At 44.4% G+C, this 21930-nt stretch overlaps 1 protein-coding gene across 4 annotated transcripts in view; it reads left to right on the top strand.

Annotated features, from left to right (window-relative positions):
- The window catches only part of LOC120798089 (nck-associated protein 5-like), a 93685-nt gene that overhangs the window by 28048 nt on the left and 43707 nt on the right, over window positions 1-21930 (top strand). For 3 of the 4 annotated variants that reach the window (XM_040142109.1, XM_040142107.1, XM_040142108.1), the window contains exon 3: window positions 8676-8809. In XM_040142109.1, the coding sequence (XP_039998043.1) occupies window positions 8676-8809 (134 nt within the window). Of the gene's footprint in view, window positions 1-8675; window positions 8810-12331; window positions 12703-21930 lie in introns of those variants that run through there. The other variant, XM_040142110.1, reaches the window with a different exon arrangement.

Below are 21930 nucleotides of genomic sequence, written 5' to 3'. Positions count from 1 at the left end.
GCAAAAAAGTTCACCAGAGTCGACTGGGTGTCCCACCTTTGGTCGGACAAACTGAAGGGTCAGAAGCTCCAGAGTTTGTTTGACCTACACCGAACAGCTTAGGCGTGAAAGTATCCCAACACATGTAGCATACAGAAGATCCAATTCCACTCTTTTCACGTCGTGGTACCGTTAAGGGCACTTTTCCTACTTCTCTCTTCTATGTGTACATAACATAATTCAATTTGTGTGCCCACACCTCAAGGCTACACCTCTGCGTGTCAGCAGCTCTTCCCGTGACAATGACCTTGCATCCTCTGACCTCAGCACGGCCCAAGAAGAATATATCGTTCGCCATGCTGTGAGACTCTACCGAAGGCCCAGCTCTCAGGCTCACGCAAGTGGATGATATGCTAATTGTTACGTTACAGGGAACGTGTGTGAATCGCTGTCTGCGCATGCACGGGGTTGAGAGAGAGGGACGAGTTATCTGTGCCAGACAGGAGGAGGGTGGTGGGGGGGTGGAGGAAGAAAGGGAGGAGGGGGATATCACTAAGCTCCATTTGAAATTGGGATTATCCCCATTGGAGTCCCCTTGCTCTCTCTCTCTCTGGCATTCCTGGGAGGCTTCGGAGCTCAGGCACGGTTCCTCAATAGAAATGAAAAAGAGACTGCTGCATCAAGGAGATAATTGTCAAAGTGCTGGCAGTGTGAAGTGGGAACTGCTCACCAGCCACAGCCTGTGCCCCGCGGACCCCCGCGGACCCCCACACCCTGACGCCCACTTCCATGCCCGCTCGCTTCCCCAACCCCCATCTTCGCCTGCCAAGGGGCTAACCCAGAGAGACAGATTAAAACAGCCACAGACTTTTGAAGTGGCTCTGCCCCTCCTCTGTATCTGATGCCTCTCTTTAACAGCCTCTGCTCCCCGCCTCGTGTCTTCGGTGTAACGCGATCAGAGAAGCAGAGAGCAGCAGTGCCACCCGTTGCAGTCCCGCGCCGGCTGCGTCTGCTGAGTATCTCTGCAGGGACATGTCATGCTGTACCCCTACTAGTGCCCTGCGTAGGAAAAGAATGTGAACGGCATCTTTATGAACGTGCACACTGCCACAATTGTAAGCCGCAGGTCTGGCTTTTGCAGTTATACAGCTGTAAATGAGACGGCATTAACAACACCGTTTACTGAGGAGCGTGTGTTTTAATTGGGTCTCCTGTTGTGAAACACGGTGGCTACTGGCAGCGCAAAAGCACAGCACTATTTTGTTGTGGATCGCTTGAGAGAATCCCAGTCGAAACCCTCTGAATAATTTGCGGGGCAATCGGTGTTTAGGCTCAGGGTATGAGCGTCTGCGAGGTATTTCACCACAAATATGGCCACACAAGATGCATTTGTTATTAGTTTGAAGTGATATGGTCTAACTAACACCGGACCTGCCTGTGTTAGACCACTGTTTGTGTCTTAAACTTTGTATTAGGGCTTGGACATGGTGCTTTTGGCCTGCTCTGCAGAGTGCAATCTCGAAAAACTCCGACAAGGAAAACACTGGATTTCCCGTTAGGTGTTTGATAGAGCACAGGTCACGGTTTACTCTGCGAGGACCTCAGTTTCTTTCCAACAAGCCCGACCTGTCTGTCTAGAGTCAAACCGCTCTTTCACAGCCTCGCCGCTGCTGTAGGTTTGCTCTGGAATTCTTCACACCCCAACCCAGAGGCGTGGTGCAAGGGCAGGGCTGCTCTCCGTCTCCCACTCTCTTTTGATGCCACTCTGAAGCGCAATCTAAGTGTGTCAGGGGCAGGATGCCGGGTTTCCTGTCAGGCGGAAAACAGAGAAAACACAAGTCTATATGCAGGCTCGTAAAGGCAGCGTCGCCTGCTCTGCTGAGGGGGCTGGGGTCTCCATTAAAAAGGCATTTAAATCTGTTAGGTAAGATTATGACCACTGGAAACGGCTGTCTAAACAACATGTGAAAATAAACGATCTGGCTTTGAGAGAAACTAGCGTTATTTTTCTTTGGGGTTTGTGGACGGTCTGTGATATCTGAGCTTAAACAGATATGAGCCTCACACATACAGTAGATTCTCACACAGTTATTTCCCTGGAAGTTTGGGACGATTACAGTGTTTGATTTGTTCATGGCTGAGTGAAGCATGCATGTGAAGGATACAGGGGAATTGTTTGGGGTTGAACTGGGCTTAATTTGTGTGACTTACCCATTTAAAAATCAGATTTCTCCGTAGTATTTCATGTAGAAAACGAAGTTAAGATAAGAAAGGAGCCGCTGCATTTGTGAATATAAAGTGGGAAGCGGGTGGCACAGTAGGGTAAAACAACCCCTGGAGCCGAGATAGGAATCAGCTATTTCTGTCCATGAAAACAGATTTCTCATGTGCTACAGTCTGCAAGATTGTATGTGACACAGTTTCGAACGCTGCGTCAAGTAAAATGTACTTTGGAATCGGCCGCCCAGCGGGGACTGAACACCCCTTCTTGACAGTGTGTTTGGTACAGAGTCATTCCATCTTTTTTTCTTCCAGCAAATGAAACCCCACAGTCATCGGGTTGCTGCCAGTTCAGTTTCAGATGCAGCTGACTGAGGAAACCCAGTGTCCTTAAGGGGTGTGTCCATATTGGACCAGTCCACACGCTGAGGTTTATGTCCAATGCCAACGTTCATTGTGGCAATTAGTGTGCCCTCTGCGCTGGCTTCCCATCACACACCTGCAGTTAACGTTACCCTTTTCATGAACTGTAACCATGATCTTACCCAAACCTTAACCAAGTGTTTCAGTATTATTACTCTATTAATTAACGTAGTTTGTAGGAAAAAACGGAGCCATTGGATAGGCTGCCAGTTTCCACATCTTGTGCTTAACTGGGCCGGATTTTGCAAAATTGCTGTACAACGTATAACTCAGAGACAACTGACGTTCTTCCTTGTCCAAATTGGACAAGCCATGAGGGAGAGAAACTGAATGGCGGTCTTGATTTTAAGCGCAGCTCCACTGTGTGAGTTAGGACCTCCACTTGGCATAACCATGGTTTAATTAGTTTGCGGTAATTAGGTCCAAGGTATCCAGGTTGATTTGACAATGATTTATTAATGTTTAAAGTACCATAAAAAGCACCTTTAAGATGGACGTCTTTTGTAGTGTGCTTTCAGCAGATAAAGTAGCGTTTTGAGCGGCTCCCGGTTTTAAAAGATGGGAAGAAAGGCTCAGTCCTCATGGATCTCCATCGCTGAGGGACCTTCATAGAGCGTTTCTGACAGCTGTTTGGAGGATGTTTGACAGCGTGGAGGTCTGGGGACCAGGGGGGGACTCAGGTGTTGTCTCTGCGGATTGGCCTTATCAGCCACGGACAGCGTCGAGGGCCGAGATGGGATCCCCCCAGCGCTCGGCACATTCACTAGGTGACGAGCGCTGACAGCCAGGCTCAAATCGCATCTCCACACCGTCCCTCTCACCCACTCTCCACAGTTTATTTGTATGTGTGTGTGTGTGTGTGACTGACTGAATGACTCGGAGTGCGTGGGTGGGGTGGGGGAGCTCCCTTGGCAATGATAAATGGGCCGCTCATATGATTTAGCATATTCCTGGGGTGTGTGTATTATTTGCTATAGTGCCGGCGGCTGTCTAAGAGAGAAGTGGTACACTCTAATGTAGTGGCTCTCCATGATAATTGAATTGATGGAGCCCTGGGGGACATAGGACACAGATTTTTAGTGAATAAAACACTGTTTGGACTCAACCTTATTTCTATAACAAGTCATATCAGAAAACCTATGCTCCTCTGAATTTCTCTGCATTAAGAAACCCTTTGTTTTTTAGAAACTATGTTCTCAGATCTTTGTCAGGCGCCATAATTAACACTGTATCCTTGGAATGGAAATATTTTGAATTATACTTCATTTAAATGCACTTTTCTTTATCTGTACAACACAAATGCCATCATTTGGCACACGCTCGTCTTAACGATATACATGATGATTTTTTCTTGCATCTAACCTGGCATTTCAAATGCCTTATATGTGGCAGCCAAGAAGTCAAATCGTCCTCATGTTACACTTTCATTTGACTTCAGTCTCGCTAACGATTACACACACACACACACACACACACACACACACACACAAAAGGCCTTGTGGCATGTTTTATTTATGACCGAACCTGCGTGGTGTATTGTGTCCCTGATGTTTGCTTTAGCAGCGAGCCAGAGATCCGCTCCCAGCCCTTTGATTAGGCAAAGAGCTCCGACCAAGGGGGTTTCTTTGTAATGAAGAGATTATTGAGCCCCCTGAACTGTACCCCAAATCCTGCATTAATGCACGGACGTATACAGTTGCAGATAGACATCCTACAGAATCAGAGACACAGTCGTGGCCGTGCGCTCACATGCACTTAACCTGATAACATTGCACTGCGGCTTTTTTTTTCTATTTTTTATGGGAGACAGCATTGCCGGCACAACAAGGAGAGGCAGAGGTCTCTAATTAATTTAGAGTCCTCCGTGGATCTTGGAGGGCATCAGGGGGGTTCGAGTCTTCTAGTAATTCAGCTCGGATGAATACCATTACCATCTAATGCTGTCGAATTACAGAGGCGAGCTTCGTTCTGGGCTCCAATGCATCTAATACAATTTTAGACTTACGAGTCTCTATAGAAGAGACGGGGAGGAAGCACTCTGAGCTGCAGTACAACCTCCTGCATGCCAGAAACACAAAACACACAACGTAACGCACGCAAATCAGGTGTTTGCTATTTCTTTTATCCCCGATTTTACATCTATATCGGTACATTTACTGTATGGAAATCAATAGCATCTCGCAGTCTGTTCAGTCTAAAGCTTTACATGTTGATGTTGATAAATTCTGTCATATCTAAATGGACACAGTTTTATCAACCAGGAAATGAAAGCAGCCTTGTCTGTGACAGAGGTCAAATTTAATCCTGAAACACCCGATCCAGGCTTCTCTCAGATATATGGCTCAGTAGACCGATATAAAATCCTGCCTGGGCCATTTTATAGATTACTCGACCCATTCCATTTGATATTGCTCTTGCCGACCACTGTTATTGTTTGATAGAGGCTGGCTTTGTTGGAGCTGCTACTACTACTACTACTACTACTACTACGGTTTCATTCCAGGAAAATGTTGCCATCCACAGGAGGAAGGCGGCAGTACACCTCAATCAGCCGGGGCCATGACAGGCAGTCAAGTGAGAGGATTATCTCCTCAGTCGTTGGATTAACTGAAGTAAATGTTCTCACAGAAAGTTGCCAAGCATGTTTTCATCACATGCCATCTGAGTGTTGACTCTGAGATGTCTTCCCAGGACATTGCTGAAGGCGTGTTGCCTTTGTAGCTAAGGCTTATGAAAGAATATGCTTTAAATTAGCATACTCCTTACCACAGAAAAAAAGCCGCGAGGTTGCTGTGGACAATAAACGTTTCAAACAAGAAAAACCGTAATGTATTGCTAGGGATTTCTGGCCACATAAAGATATGGTAATATTTAATTTAATGGGCTTGGGCCTTGTTAAATTGCTGAAATTATATATTGAACAAAAGCAATAGAGGCCTTTTTACTGCAACACAGACTATAAATCCTGTTTTGCTATTGAGGTTGTTGGCAGGACTCTGTCAGCAGACACATAGTGGTCGGTGCTTTATGCCTGGGGCGTCAGTTGGGCCATGTGGGCAACAGAAATCGGGACCAAAGCTACTGTTCTTTGAGAATCCAGGCCAACTCGCTGAACAATGCCGTACACATTAATACATGTGTTGCCGCAGAGAAGAGGCCTTTGTGCGTGTTTGCAGCGAGGTGAAATTCAGCTAAAGTAATAGACGCTGGAGGTTGCGCTGGTAATTAGCACCATTTTAGTGCTTTTATGCCATGTTTGTATCATTAAAAACATGTTTCTATCCCTATTGCTCAAGGAAAAAGAAATTGTTTTCTTCGCACTTTGTCGTTTAAAGCTGCCATGTGAGTAAATTTTGTGCTTGCTGTAGCGATGAAGAAAAACCTTTTGCATGTTGCCTTTTTGCATCTCTTGTTCCATTTTCCCTAAAGAAAGAAGGTGAAGAAGAGCCAGAAAATGGTCGGTTTCTGTCCAGATATATAGATCCAGCTCTTGGCAGGGGGATGCACTACTTTATGCTTCTGTACAACTGGATTTACAGTGGCCATTACTCCTGACAAGGGGAGCCTCCCTGTTGTGTAAAGAGCTGCTCCACATAGTAGCCACAAATTTATGGCCACGGAGAGGACCACAACTGTTTTTTATGGTGACTTCGGTTTAATATTCTCTCTCCCTGACTGATTCACCCAGTTGAAATCTGCTTTTGTGGCAGATTTCCTGCCAAGTATCAGTACAGTGAAATATGGTTGTTTAGCGGTTGCTTTCAAAACTTTACGGTCACAGTAAAAATAGCAATTTTCTAAAATGTAAGGTAATTTAAGGACATGCTTTCCGCTTGTTTTGACATTTTTCTTTCTTATTTGGTTTTAGATCATAGCATTAAATTATGAGTGCAGATGCTGATGATCCACTCAGTAAAAACACAAATACATTGAGGATGTTTTGTTTAAAGGAAGAGATTTTTGCTTGGGCACGTTCTCCGGTCAGTATGTCTTATACTTTTACACCACTAGATGTCCCCATAATGCTTGAAAAAGCACCTCAGCTCGCCTGGAACAGGAAGGGGAAGACTCGAGGATCAGACCTAGAGTGAGAGAAAAAAAAAGACATTCATTCTCTACTGTCTTCTGAACGGGCATTGCAGACTCTCTCTGAAGTCCGTACAGACGTGTTCTGTACATACATTGTCTGTGATCTCATCTTTCAAGGCAGATGATGATATATAATCTTTTACCGAGGGCTGACAGGATAATCCCCCGATGAATTCGCTGCCAGAGAATGACTCGTCTCTGTGCAGACACAATTACAGTCTTAATAACTTTACACTTGAGCTTTTTTTTTTTTGAGAAAAAAAAACGTCTACTCTTTGTTAAGCCAAACAAATAAGATGAAGTGCACTTCACGTTCAGAGCTCTTATTCAGCAAAAGCTGCACGTTGGTTTGCAGAAGAGGCAACTTTTTTTTTTTTTTAAATGACAGTCCAGTTAATCACTTTGTCCTTGACAACAGTTTGCAGTTATTTTACAATCTTGTACTTTTAGCTGATATTCCTGACAAGACAGTGACAGATGGTTGATCACTTAAAAACCTTCAGCTAAGAGCCAATCGCTTCTGTCATAAATTGTCAGCGACAGTGATGCCAGGCTCTGTGCGGAGACTGCGAGAGTGAGAGAATGATCCTCGTTGGTTTGCTCTGTCAGCCTCGCTCAAAGCCCCTCCGCAACTTTGTCACAGAAAAACTAACTCGCAATGCCAAAGTTCCCCCCCCCTGCAAGCAAGGAGTGTGCTAGCACGGGGACATAGGCTTTGAAATTGGGCTTGAGGCGAAGACAGTTCTCTCTTTTGGGAGCAGATGGCTGAGGCCATCAGAAAGAGAAGAATCCAATTAAAGTACTATAAAAAAAAAAAGAGATTTCATTTTAGAATAGTCTCTGGTGAAAAGTGACAGATAAAAATGGTCGTGTGATCTGCGGAGACGTTACACACCGCAGACGTTCCCCATGCGGAAGAAAGGGGTTAAGTCACACCCAAACAAGCTTCAGAGAAAAACGCCAGAACACTTTGCCGTAGAACAGCACTAAAATGAAGTGGGAAAGCATGTGGAAAGGATTGAAAGGCAGGTGTGACTTGGTTTTACTTCCATGATGGTGTTGTGAGTTATGGAGCTTTCATTTTGTGCGCTAGCTTAAAAGGAAATGGGACCTCTTCAGTCTTACTGATGAGCTCTGGTTTCTGAATTCAGTACCGATCAATAGTTAAGTCACGTGGGGTTACATTCGGTCATAAAAAGCAGCTTTTTTTTTTTTTTTTTCCCTGCAAAGTTACTGAGCAACAACACTGTAAAAATAAGTAAAATATGCAGAACAAGGTTTGTGTGCGGGGGAAGAGAACGGGGATGGCTGCCGTCGAGGGAAACACTCTATTCATAGTTATAGTACCTTTTGTTGTCGTTGACTGCAGAGAGTGTGAGAGCGTACCATCCTTGATGCCGTAAATATGCCCACAGTGTAGCAGCACAGCAGTGAAATGAAAGGACAAGGAAGAGCGGAGAGTGGGATGGAGGCACGGGAGAACCGGCTTGGTGACGTTGCTTGACATTTAGTCTGAACTTTCTGTCGTAGCGACGGACGGAAGGGGAGGTTGACTATGAACATTTCAGGTAACAACAAACTACTGGAAGTAATGCCAATCTGGAAGCTTAAATGTCACCACGCACCTCATTGTCTTATTCTCTCCCTCCCCCCAAAAAAATGACAGGGCTTTGAACTCCATTTACTTTTAACCGGGATGTCCAGTGTTTGCTATTAGACAAGATGTTTGGCCGCTCTTTGTCACAGACGTTTTGATGAGCTTCAAGTTAAAAGGTTCTGTTTTCGAGGAACCTTTTTCAAGGAGGGTCAGAGTTCAGGATCAGCAGCAAAATGACATCCCCCCTAGCTGTCAGGGTTTTAAGGGACTTATACTCAACGACCGTAAATATGGCATATGACTTGGGGACGCCGCGGCTGATCTTTTGAGCCCTGAGAGATGACCGTCCTTATTTCTGTGTCCACAGCGAGAAAAGCTGATCCACGAGCTAGAGGAAGAGCGACGCCTGCGACTGGAGAGCGAGAAGCGTCTCCGGGAAGTAACCGAGGAGTCAGAGCTGGGACGGGCGCAGATGGTTTCACTGCAGCAACAATTCTCCAGGTAAAAGGGCCTGAGAGCCTATTTGATATTATCGTAGGACTACGGTGACCTTTAAATCCGGCTGACCACCCTTATAGTGGTGACTTTTGCCCAAAATCAATGGAAGTAGCAGACTCATCGCTAAGATGTTTTTAGTATGATACTCATGATCATCTCATTCAATATAAGCGGGAATAGCATACAGCCCTCCGTGACCTCGTGTAGGAGGCATAGCCAGCGGTGGAAAGTAGCTAATAACATTTACTCAAGTGCTTTACTGGAGTATCATACTCTTATGTTACTTTACATGTCTACTCCACTACATATTGTACTTTGTACTGCACTACATTTATTTGATAGCCATAGTGAAATTGTTCAAAACTTTATGGAAACCAACTGCCACCCATTTTAGTACTTGATTTTTAGAAGCAGTTTCCTGCAATCACCACTGTAAACTTCAGAATCAGTGTCTCGTCCCTGCTCTTTCTGTTTCCTCATTTTCTTCGGTCCCGCTATTTTGTCTGAGCACTTCAGTGATATTATTCCTGGTCACTTGATCCTATCATCAGCACAAGACGGGTTGTTACATGACTTCAGCTGTGACAAAGAGGAGTTGTTAAAGCATGAAGTGCTCAAACAATTGCTCTCGTCATAACTTTAGCAACCTCTATTTCGTGAAGTTGTACTCCACCTCACGGCTGCTGAGGTGAGACAGAGCGGGACGGCCAATCAAGAGTTGGAGCCAAGTTGATGTGGTAATTAGGCGATGGGTTTTCAGTCCTTGACTTATGCAAAGAAAAAAAAAAGAAAAAGAAAGAGGGTCCAGAGGATTTCACATTGACTGCTTATCTTCTCATTAAGTTGGTGGAGAAAATCCTGTACATTTTAATGGTCCCAGTGTTATAGTGCAGATGAGGGCAGGGTCGCCGTGAGGGGAAGAATGAAATATTTAAGAGCCATTCCAAAGATTTATCGCACATTTAAAATGTTCCATTGTTGCCTCTGAATTAAGCTCAATGGCTCCCTCGTATCCGTTTTATGAAATAACACCCTGCATTGCATTTGTACAGTTTACACTTTAGAGCGGCTGAAGACAGCTTAGCTTTAGTAACATGGGGTTAAGCGCCCTGCTCAAGGTGCCTTTAGCAGCCACAGTTTTAAAGGGGGTATTCACATTTTCAGACAATTTTCCTGTGCTCGGTATGTCAGTAGCTGCCCATACACAGGATATGACCTATGAAATGACAGTTTATGGGCAGTTTCCAGTTGGTATAGCGTGACTTTCTGTTCACTCGGGGGGATATAAATCAACACAAAATCCTGCATAAACCTGTCTGAACCAATTTTATATTTCCAACATAGCTGGCTGCACCTGTCCATGTCTTGTGTTTGGGCGTAGGATTGGTCAGACACAAGAATCTCCCTGTTTGACCCGTGTGTAGACTTATTATGTTCTCCGCACACATTGCCAGTAAAAAGTGATACTATTTGGGGAGACACAGTGCACTCCCTCTTGGAGTAAGGCTCTTAAAGGGGGGCAGATGTAGTGGCGAATTAGCAGATAGGAGAGGAGAAATATGGGAGTCGATGTCCTGCAGCCTGAGCGAGAGAGAGCACTGCAATTCTATTAGGAGGGAAATATATAAAGCTTATCCCTGATTGGGTCCTGCACAGGTCCCCGCAGATACAGATGAATTTGTCGCCATGGTGGAGGTCACCCAGATGGATGGTTCTCATTGGGTGCCAGACGGCTACTGGTGCTCTGCATTATGAACAAAGGATTCCATTATGTCCTCAAAAAGCATTTATCGAAGGGGGAATATTTACCCAACCTCGTCACCTGACTCAGCTGTTGTCATTCCAGCAGCGCTGCGCGTTGTCATTATACCTGATTGCTGTAATTTCCGTGCGCCAGACCGTCAGTGGTTTTGTGATTCCTGTGGGAACACAAGGTTCAGCTGCTTCCACAAGTTACACAGATATCTCCCTCCACCTGCACACCAGCAAGCTAAAAGGATTTTGTTCTCACTGTTATAGTCTTAATCTTTGTTTAGGCATTGCTGAGTGCTTATCTGAATGTGAATGAGTGAGCGTACCGAGTGAGCCTCTCCGGGAGCTGCCAACGTGTGTGTGTGCGCGGCGTGCGTTTACTCGTACCTGGCCCTTCAATGGATTAACATGCTTACATGGCAGCCAATAATCGGTGGCACCGTGCCCCGGTGGCAGATGGGACATCAGTGTGGTCACTTTAATTAGGGGCTTACAAGCCAGTAAAAGAAAAAAAAAAAACTCGGTCACCGGGCCACTAACAAGTGTCTTCCCATGAACCTTTGCCCCACTTGCGTTCCCTGCTTGCTCTGCTGTTTTCAGTTATTGGCTTATGGATACACCTCCCACACACAAGCACACGCACAGACACACACGCGCGCTGGTTCACATGGGTGCACACTTGCTGTCAACCAACAGATGACAATTATTCGTGTCTCTACTGCATTTTTTTTTTTTTTTTTTTTCCCGTGAGACCTTCATCCATATCTCCGGATTGATTCAGGCTTGTTATTCGTTGCGCATTACTGGAATAGAAACCTCAGTTCATCAATGTGCCTTTTGAGATAACACCCGCAAATCATGTTAAGTGGACATCCAATCTCTGAAATAGACTGAGATCTGTTTGACCTCAGGCAACAATTGATTTGCGTATTGCTAATTAATTGAGGTTGCGCTTTGAATCATGAAGATGGAAGTGAAATCAGGCTGGTAATGGGCATATCAAATTGAAGGAGCCTAATGTTATAGCAAAGACATCAAACACTAAGCAAACGAGTGTTTTAAATGGATCTTTCAAACTCTGCCAAAAATAGGATCCAGTCAGATTAAGCTAAGTGTATTTTTTTTTTTTTTTGAGGTTGCTGCTTTTATGTTTTGTTTCACCGGGAGACAGAGGTGTTCTGTGATGATATGAGACAAAGGTAATGAGAAGCTTGTTAGGGTTGCACTTTACTGTATCACACATAGAAACACATACATGAACAAACAGGCATATCCACAGTGAGCAGAAAAGATCAGACAGTCGCTCCCCGAGCCAGACGCACTCTGGGGAACCTCAGCTTCTTACAGCTTTAGCTTGTGTGTGTGTATGTTTGCCTCTGTACGCCCTGTAAGTCTTACACTCTTTGGCAAGGGTTGAATGTAACGCAGGAATCGGCAACACTGGAACAACTGGCTTTTTCTTTTCTGCTTTTACCCACAAAAAAAGCTCAATTTGCCTGCGTTTTCACGGCTGAGATCAGAAAGTCTGCATTCCTCAAGTGACTGACCACTTAGCTCCAGACATAGGTGTACACACACATGCCTATATCCACTCCTACACACACACACACGCGCGCGCACACCCTCCCCCAACCAGTTGGGCTCTTAGCTTGGTGTGGGTCACATGCCCAGCCCCTCCTGACTTGGGTCAACCCCCCAAGGCTTCACCACCACTAGCAAGGCCTGCCGTCATTAAACTCCTACGGATTAGTGGGAGACTCCAGCCCACAGCCCAGCAGCCTCCTCGGCCCACCCTGGACGTCCCACAACTCCATATGGGCAAGACATTTAAGAGCCAGGACAGGAAAGGACAGGAGAGGGGAGAACATTTGGACACCGGGAGCAGCGCTTAAAATCGTGTTTTCTCATCCTTCAGCAAATGACTTTACAGAAAAGGCTAAATTCATTGTAGAGACAGAAATATAATCCATCAAGTGAAGTTAGACATCTATCCCGCAAGGACATTCTGAGGCCTTGTCCAAAACTCCCTCCCCTTCCTGTGTTACCACACTCAGACAGGATGACCGGTGAGCAGAAGGGAACATGGGGGCCACTGGGGGCCCTACGTTAACGTCTGGCATGAAGATGAGGGAGGACGTTTTCAGGTAATGACCAGAACTGATGTTTCATTTGGTGTGTGTGGAGCAGAACTGAAGTCCTCTTAACACTTTATTGTTGTGGTTCCTCTGCCTGTTGTGGAGATGAGACACTTCTGGAGAGGGAAAAGAAGAGGCCCTTTGTTGCTTGCTGCTCTCAAGTCTGCTCACACACACCTGGGCAGTTCAGTTCGAATATCTCTGTGCTACTTGCTTTTTTTTCAGACTTATCTGTCTGGTTGTTTGTCACTTTCGTTCTTTGTGAGGCGCTCGAAGTAAACCAGTTTGCTAAACTGGTTTACTTCGGTCTGGAAATGAATGCTCTCTTCTTTTTGCCTGGCCGCTGCTTCAGGGTCATTGTCACCCAGAACACATGTGCGCTCATTGGCAAATCCACTGCGTTTACGGCCGACCCAATCCACTTGACTTTGAATCATTGCCGCCTTGATGAGCCCTCTTCATGGCAGGATATGGGAGACTTATGGCTAGACTAACAACAACAGCCGACGATGACTGGTGCCTGCAGATTTATAGCTCAGCAGCGTATTCTTTCTGCACATTACTCAGTGTGTGAGAACATGTGTGCGCACGTGCATATACAATGTGTGTCTGAGGCAGATGATGTAAACAGGCAGGAATGGCAGCACTTTTCAAGTCTGGACGTGTTGTTTGGACGGTCATGCTCAAGTTGAGATCCCTCCACAGTCGGCAGACTAAAGTTTCAGAACCTTGTGTGTGCGCGTACTGTATGCATTCATGTGCTACTCTCATTACCACTGCACCACAGCGGGACCAGCAAAGGCTCATGCACTCCGAGAGGGAGCCGAGTGATTGCACGCTGCTTGCAGATCAATGCCCTCTCTTCCAATCATCCAAGCATCCAGCCACGCCTGGCCCGAGTGTTTCAATTTGGCGCATTTGAAATGGCCCCCCTGCATGCCTTGGCGGCTGCAGGATTTGGCCAGATGAATCAGACCCCTGTTCAAGCAGACACATCTGGGGTCATTAACAGGATGAGGGGGGGGGGGGTCTGTCTTTTGAAGTTACTTCCTTACTCCTGCCCAATGGGGACGAGGGCTGTTAAATAGATAATAGGTGTCTGGACTATTTTGGGAACACCTCATATTTGGTGGATTTATTGGTCCATTTCAGCCCCTCTCTTTAACTTCCAAATTTGAGCCGGGAATTATGTCTGATTGAACTTAATTTGGGTTATTTTACTCTATCCATTGCATTAAATTGTCAGCCCATAAGAGAATTGTGTTATCAATTGCCTATTTTTGTTCTTTTGTTTTTTTTTAATCCAATAATCCCTGCGCTCAACTCACTAAGCAACACCCTGGGGTTGTGTGTCAAAGTGCGACCTATTACTTGCTCGTCACTCTGTCAGACAATCACAAACACTTGTATACGCGTACACTCCAACCCACGCTCTACTTCTGTCTTGGATTAAACATGCTGGTTATGATGTTTATAGCCATACTGAAAGAGGTCAGATTACAAGCTTTTGCAGGAAGTAGGGCATCCATCCTCACATGACGAAACTTCGCCTGTTCTCTCTGTCTTGTGAAGCTGGTGTTCACAGATTGTAGCCTAAAGCCAAACAGCATGTAATTTAAACTGACCTCATGGTTGCGGTATGGATTTGATGATCTGGCCGCCGCTCTGGTTGACACATATTCTTTAACTGTTAAATGTTATACGAGCAACAAAAAGGACATTTTAACAGAAAATGCCCGCCACGCACTTCTTTAAAGGTTGAATCATCCACCTGCTATATCTCTGACATTTCTGTTGCCACCCCAATGCAGTAGAGAAGAATGGAAAGGTGTTTGTCCTGCTTGCAGCATTGAACAATTACATTTAAAACATTTACCGGCAACATTTTATTCCCAGGACGGTGTCCCGATTACTGCTTTGTGTCAAAGAAGTACTTCCCAGGAAAACCATTTATGCTTTGTTCTACAGATTATCCACAGTAACCGCAGCACTTTTTCTGGAAACAGATATTGTTGCCATTTTTCAATGCTTTGACCACAAACTAAATTCCTTTAAACTCTATTGTATTGAAGGCAGACATTTCAGAGACTGATGCCTCAAGACCTGGGCAAATTGAACTAAAACTATCTGCATTTCTAGATACCATGACAAGTATGTGAGAGGAAGTTTTGTAAGAAATTGAAGGGGCTAACCTCAGTGCTTTAGCAAGAGTTGGCTTTTCAAGTTTGGTGTCAGTTGGTGTGATTGGTCTCCAGTGTGACTACATTCATCATGAGATGAATGCATTTTAAAAATTTGCATAAACATAAATTTGCCACCCATCAGAGATTTTGCTGTACCATTTATACCCAGGTGACTATCCCTGTAATATCTCAGGCTTTATTGAGGCTTGTAGGTCATGTTGCATAAATAATAAGCAGGACGGCTTTATGGCGATATTTGTTTAACAGATGTATTTTTAGATTTTTTTTGGCTCTTATTTAATTCACTGGAACAGACAGAAACATATCCAAACATATCCTACAAATGATTTCTTAATTGAATTTTGATATCGAAATATATGATTACAAACAATCGGGACTTTTCTAATTAAATCAATGATCATTTGGTCTGTGAAGTGTCAGAAAATAGCAAAAAATGGCCATCAGAATTAGCCACTGCCCAAGGTGACGACTTAAAATTGCTCATTCTGTCCAGTCCACAACCCAAACACGTTCAATCTAATATCACAGACAACTAAGAAAACCAGACGTTTGGGAAGTGTCAACCATTACATTTTTTCCACTTCTGCTTAAAAATAACTTAATCAATTCTGAAGATATTTGCCAATTAATTTGCTGTCAGCTCACCAAATGTGTAATCGAGTAGTTGTTTCAGCTCTTCATACAACTTGACATTAGGTTTTAGCACTATCATCCGCCCCCACTCTCCCTCTTGACCCACCTCCCACTCATTTTCCCAGTTCCCAAATGGCCCTCCTTAGGAGCAGTTGCAGCTCCCAGTATAAGTAATGGATTCCATGCTGTCCTCGTGACTAAGGTGTCCCACTGGGATGTCCTCCTCAGTCTGTATCACTGTCTCCGCTTCACATGTGGAACACACATGCCTGTAAGCCGTTGCGGAGATGGGTCCGGTGACATGCTCTTGAAGATTCAATGGCCTCCTCATTGCTAACTGCTTCCTTTGGCCAGAGGTGAACATGTAGGGCCGACATCATGAATTTGCAGTCTAAATCTTTCCAAATGTAGTGGGACTGCTGGAGGGATGAAGAAAGAACCTAAATCTCGTGCCCTCCATATGTCCATTTTAATTTACTCTCTTTACAGACTAGTTCTCAATTACACCCAGTTGGCACTGTGCTTCTGGTAAAATTGTTTTGGGGCGATTCTGGAAAGAATCAGTATTTAATGCAGATAGTTCTCCAGTTTTATTGCATTTCTAATATTTGCAATCAGAAATTAAATTGTATTTAAGGTAAAACAGGTCAATAAACCAATGTTTATGTTAATCATTTAATTGTAAGTGTATTTTTCATAAAAACATTTTAAGGTTAAAGGGGCATCCTATGTAAAAAAAAACAACCAAAAAAACAACAACAACCAAAATACACTCTTTTTCACGGCAGGTTGGTCAACAAATATTGAAACGAAATATGACTGTCAGAGTATACTAAATGCTTTGGCTTCTTGAGCTCTTTTTCTCTTGCATGTGAGTCTTGTTGATAAGGTTAAAGGTCGCTGGCGAGAGTCAGCGGTCGGGAGTGTGAGGACCTTTGTAATGCAACCCTGCTGTAACACGCATGACTGATGTGCAGGAGGTTTACAGCTCTGAACTGTCCTCAAAGCTCTAAACTGGACCCAACCTTTCACTAAAAACGTCTAGTTTAGTTCCAGGGAGTTTGTTTCTCTCCTTCATTTAGGTCACGTCTAAGAAAGGGTCTCCTTGCATGTTTTCTGCAAAACAGCTCTAAGAGGATAACAGTGGCTTAGCGTTTAGTTAAGCTAGGCAATCACCCGGTGGGCGTACATAAGTGATTTGCTGGAAAGGAGCCTGAGAAGAAGAATGGAATAATTTCGTGCCAAAATGGACAGTTTTGCTGGGACTTGGTAAGGTCAGATAAGGCGATTGTAGCCATCGATGCAGCAGTCACGCAAGGGCCCCTGATGGCCTTGATTCAGCCGCACAACCAGGTGATTGTTCTCCCTATCATTTCAGCAGCAATAGGATTTCCCAATTGTTCACTGGTCAAATCTGATTAAAGGGTCTCGGTCAACCTGAGCTTCTGACAGCATTGATAGAGTGAGAGTGTCTTGCCTTGCTATCTAGAGACAGACAGAGAAAAGCTGATGCGTCTCCAGCGACCTCCGGTACTTTCCATCATTTAGCAGTTTAGAGCTTCTTTTTTGTCACGAGGTTTGTTTCTGTTCATCTTATTCTTTGACTCGGACCTTTGTAATTCCCACTGTAAAACTCATGTCACGTTTTCTATGGCTGAAGCTTCAACAAGTTATCATGGGTTTTACGATGTTATCCTTATCTTCAGTTTAGTTTCCAAGTTTTCTGTGTAAAGGAAAAACAACAAAGCAAAAAAAGTCTGTAAAAAAGGCTATATTTTTATTTTAGAATTCAGAATATAGACACAGCGTAGCTTATATGCTGCTGCCAAGGAATGCTGGCAGCCCAGATATTCAACCATGGCGGGGGGGATCAGCAACTCCAGCTTGGTCCGAGCTGTTAAACATGCAAAGAGGCAGGCGGTCATTGGCAGGAGAGCGATGACTAAAATAAACAAACGAGCATCTAAAAAGTGTGTTGATGAGAAGTGGCACATTTGGAGAGAAGACCGTTTAGAACAACGAACTATAAATGTGAGATGGCACGCAGAGATCTCAGATCAGGCAGCGAGTGTCCTGGCATGCAGCCTCTGTGTTAGCTTTTTCTTGCATGGAAAGTGTTGATTTTAGTGAAGCCAGGGCCTCTTAATCACCAATGCAGACCCACACAACTGCATGCACACACACGTAAACACACACACACACACTGGCTGACAAACCAGGGGGATCCCTGTCTTTAGTCGTGCTTCATCCCTACAAACCCATCCCTGATTCCCGTCTGATCCGAGACTACCGGCCTGCTTGCCTCCCAGCAGGGGCCCTTCTCCTCGGTGAGAGGGCTTAACGTGGGACATATGGGAAAGTCTTTGCCTGCCAAATCACTGTCTTTGCACAGAGCCAGTGTTGGGTAATGACACACTGGAGACACGGCAAGTAGAAAATGAGAACAGGAGATCTGCTGTCAGGCTGACTCGGTAACCCGGCCACGGGACTGACCGTGCTGTCTGCCGATTGAGCGAAAAGCACTCAGGCTTATATGATGACCGCATGGCCTATTTTAGCCTAGAGACCCACATTTCAGCAATAGTGTCTGGGTCACTTTATAGAACCGTGAGAGCAGAGTGCTGGATTCGAATGTCTCTACATATGGAGCTCAGGGATGTCTGCACAGTTTTTCTGGCGTTTTTCAGGAAAAATGGTGGTGTTAAAAATGGAGAAAAACTCAAGATGGGGTAAGTTTTGATCCAACATTGTTGGCTTTTGAGAGAGGTTTAGAGTCCCTTGATCATTTTCAGGTCTGTGAAGGAATTTGTCATTGAAGGCTAGAGTTGTGTAAATCTACTGAGGAAGTATAGTTTTGAATAAAACGCTCCTTCGTTTGAAGTCCTGATGTCATTGTGACCTTTGACAGCTAAACGGTGAAGAAGAAGGGAGAGGAAGTTTTTCATATGTTAACAGCATGAGACGACACACAGCATTTTACCTCTAATTTCCCGTGTGTCCTGATGATGCACCAGTTTGTTCGCCTCTGCGGTTCGTTGTCACATCAAAGCTCCGGACAGCTCGCGATCATGTGTGTGTTTTGCGTGTGTGTGTGTGTGTTTTTGCGAGACGGAGAGGGGTGTGATGGCCCGAAGCTCGTCAGGCCTCGGGCTGGAAATTGATTGGACCCTTAATTGTATTTCCTGGACTGCTGACAAACGCCACGTTTGAAATTCAGCTTGTGCAGCACGAGGGTCAGGAAAGTCAGAATTTGCTTTCATCTCCACATACGCCCCTTCAAAACACACACACACACACACACACACACACACACACACACACGTCCTTCCTACTCTCTCTCCTTCCTTGAATGATTTTTTTCAACAGGCAGTTGGAGAGCGCTTTGAGATGAATCACACTGAGCAAGACTATGTTTTTTATGTAAAGTAATGCTCTGTCAACTGAGTTGTATTCCATCAATCGTATGCATTTAGAACACTCTCTTTCATATGTAAATAGGTTCTATGTGGCTGAATTCACGGTAATGACAAATTACACTATTTATTTTATGGACATCGTTCCTGTTGTTCTTAGCAGGATCTACTGCTTTTGAAACATACATTTGTTTATTTAAATGTACTTTTTTATGTTTCTGGAACCACGTTGCTTCATGATTAGCTCTCTCACAAATGGTGATTTGAAAAGAAAAGAAATGCTGTCAAATAGCGTTATAAGCGGTTTGATGTTATTAGTAGTCAGTGCAACATTGATAGTGTTTACTGGGAGGTAACTGTCCAAGGCATTCTTGTTTGTGTTGTTGCACCGCATGAGTTCCCGAGGAAAATAAGAGGATAACTAGTGGTTCAGGCAGAATCCCGTATTCAAGACAGAGGAACAGACTTCACTGCAGAGCTAAAAACATTATATTTGGAGTGGTTGAAAACGTTTGCTGTTGACGCTGAACCTTTGCTTTAGAAGACCTTGAGGATTTACTGATGGCAATAAAGGTCCCTCAGCACCACCACTAAACTTCAAAGTCTTTCAGCGCTCCGTCCATGCCGTCAAAAGCTCAAAAGTCTGTCCAGCGAGATGCCACACATCTGCTCCTTCGGTGACAGGAAACTTTGAAATGGAAGCTGTATGGAAAGCTAGGCAGCGCCAGAGCTCCCCGGGTCTGTTTAGAAACACAAAGGGTTTCTTTCAGGTGTGCAGGAATGCCGCAATCCCCTCAAAACGGGAGCACTATATCCAGACCCTTCCCTCGCCCCCGTCCCTCCCTCCTCCTCCAGCCACAACACGAGGAAGCAGGCAGGCTGAGGCATCAAAGTGTTTCGTAGCATTCTGCCGGTTCGTAATGTGAAGGTCAGGGAGGTCTTGTCAGTCACAGCGAGCATGCAGGGAAGTTTGTCTGGAAGTTATGCGGGTATGGCCACAGGAGCTACAAAAACAAATGCTGATATCATTCATTTAATTTTACATTCATTGCTTCCCTGGCTTATTTGGCACAGGTTTCATGCATGCGGCATTAGAATAATTTTGACTCCATCTGTTGGCTTGCCTAATGATATTTCCGCTATTTCTCATTTCAGGTTTAATTTTAAAAACGCCCACATTTACATATTTATCCTGCATTTACTTCGCATTACTTCAGTTGCTCAGTTTTAGTTGATCAAATCAACAAAAAATTTAACAGGAGAGCAATTGTGCCTTTTTTAAACTGTTCCTCTGCAAGTAATTAATTATCCAGTATATTATCTACAATAATGTTATTTGACACTATTTTCCACACATAAAAATGCAGTTCTATTTCTCTTGTGTGATACAAAAGGAGCAGTTACCATCTGTTTTGGATCAAGAAATAGATTCACAACTTAAGAAGTAGCTTTAAAATCTTTATTGCTGTGCAGTGGATGGTATATTTTTGATCCAGATCCACAGAGGAGTGTTTGAGGATTGTGGAAATCCCTTCAAAATCCTCTTTTTTTTAAAAAAGAGATGCATATGCCAATCTATGTGACTCCGGTGTCATGATAATCCACAAGAGGCAGAAACTGTAGGTGGTCACCTGCCCAAATCCCCTAAGTCCAAGAACTACCGCTACTTGTCCTGCTCATCATGCCTGTCAGCTAGTCCTTGACCCGGTGTCAGTGTCTCCGGACTCCAAAGCCGTCTATGTCATGTCCTCGTTGCTCTATAGGATGTGCTGATTAAGGCCCGCATTTAAAGCAGGAACAGGAACAATCTGCCACCAGCCCTGCCTGCCTGCCGTCATGCTTGCCCGCCTCTTTGACTGTTCAGTCAGCAGCTAGCGGCCTGATTACAGCCGGCTTTATGGCTCAGCCGGGACAGATGGTGTGGCTCGCACCGTCCTGCCTGCCTGTGCTCATTCTCACTCACTTCCAGGGCAGATCACCGGAGAACTACCATGAAATCATTATACAACAAAGCGCGTATAGAACATAAGCGTAACACAGTTGGGTATGAATATACTACAACAATATACTTTAATTTCAGACACTGTGTGGTGAAACAGCATGCTCACGGTGTTGTCTTGAAGTTGAAAATTCCAATACTTGTATATTGCTATTATTACTAATACTGTATTATACTGTAAATAAAGTTGTTCCCAAGCTCCTCCTCTTTTCAAAAATACTAAAAAACCACAAAAATCGTTTTGACGCCTTTTTTTTTTAAAGGTTAAAGATATAGTTCTCTCTCTTTTTTTTTTGCTGGATTAAACCATCGAGATCTCGGCATTAATTACTGAGCTTTGGAGGTGCTGGCAGGCAGATTAGGTTACCTTTGGACAGAGCCAGGCTAGCTGTTTCCTTTCCTTGTGTTTTCCCCTTCAAGTAAGCTAAGCTAACCACGGCCACTGGTCACAGCTCTATATTGAATGAACGGACATGAGAGTTGCATTGATTTTTCTCATCTAACTCTCGGCAAAAAAGTGAGATAAGCATATATAGCGGAAGGCTTTCACCGGCTTTCATCAAGGTAATGTTAAGAATTATTTCTCTCAGTTTCATGTATAACACTGTAATGATAGTCCACACATACATGAATATTTTATCTTTTTTTTTTTTTCTAAAAATACTTACACGACTGTGAAAAGCTGGTGAGCTCCACATCAAAGTTGGTTGATTTCTCTTTTTATATGATTCATGCACTTTTGGATCAGCTTGACAAGTAGTACAAGGCCTTCTGTCACACTGACAAGCACATGAGTCACGGGTGTGAGACTGGGGAGACAAAGAGGTGATGGTCCTCGTTAACGTGAACGCTGTGCAACAGACTGGGTGAATCCCGCTCTAGCCCCGAAACGAACACATGCTTGCCAAATCAGCTTTGTCACGTGATTGTCTCCTTTGTTTTGCTTAACTTCACTGTGAATCCAGACACTAAAAGAAGAAGAAGAGGA

This window comes from Xiphias gladius, chromosome 13, assembly GCF_016859285.1.
Source record: "Xiphias gladius isolate SHS-SW01 ecotype Sanya breed wild chromosome 13, ASM1685928v1, whole genome shotgun sequence".
NCBI lineage: Eukaryota > Metazoa > Chordata > Actinopteri > Istiophoriformes > Xiphiidae > Xiphias > Xiphias gladius.
Note: the sequence above shows the minus strand (reverse complement) of the source record. Positions and strands in the feature narration are given on the sequence as shown.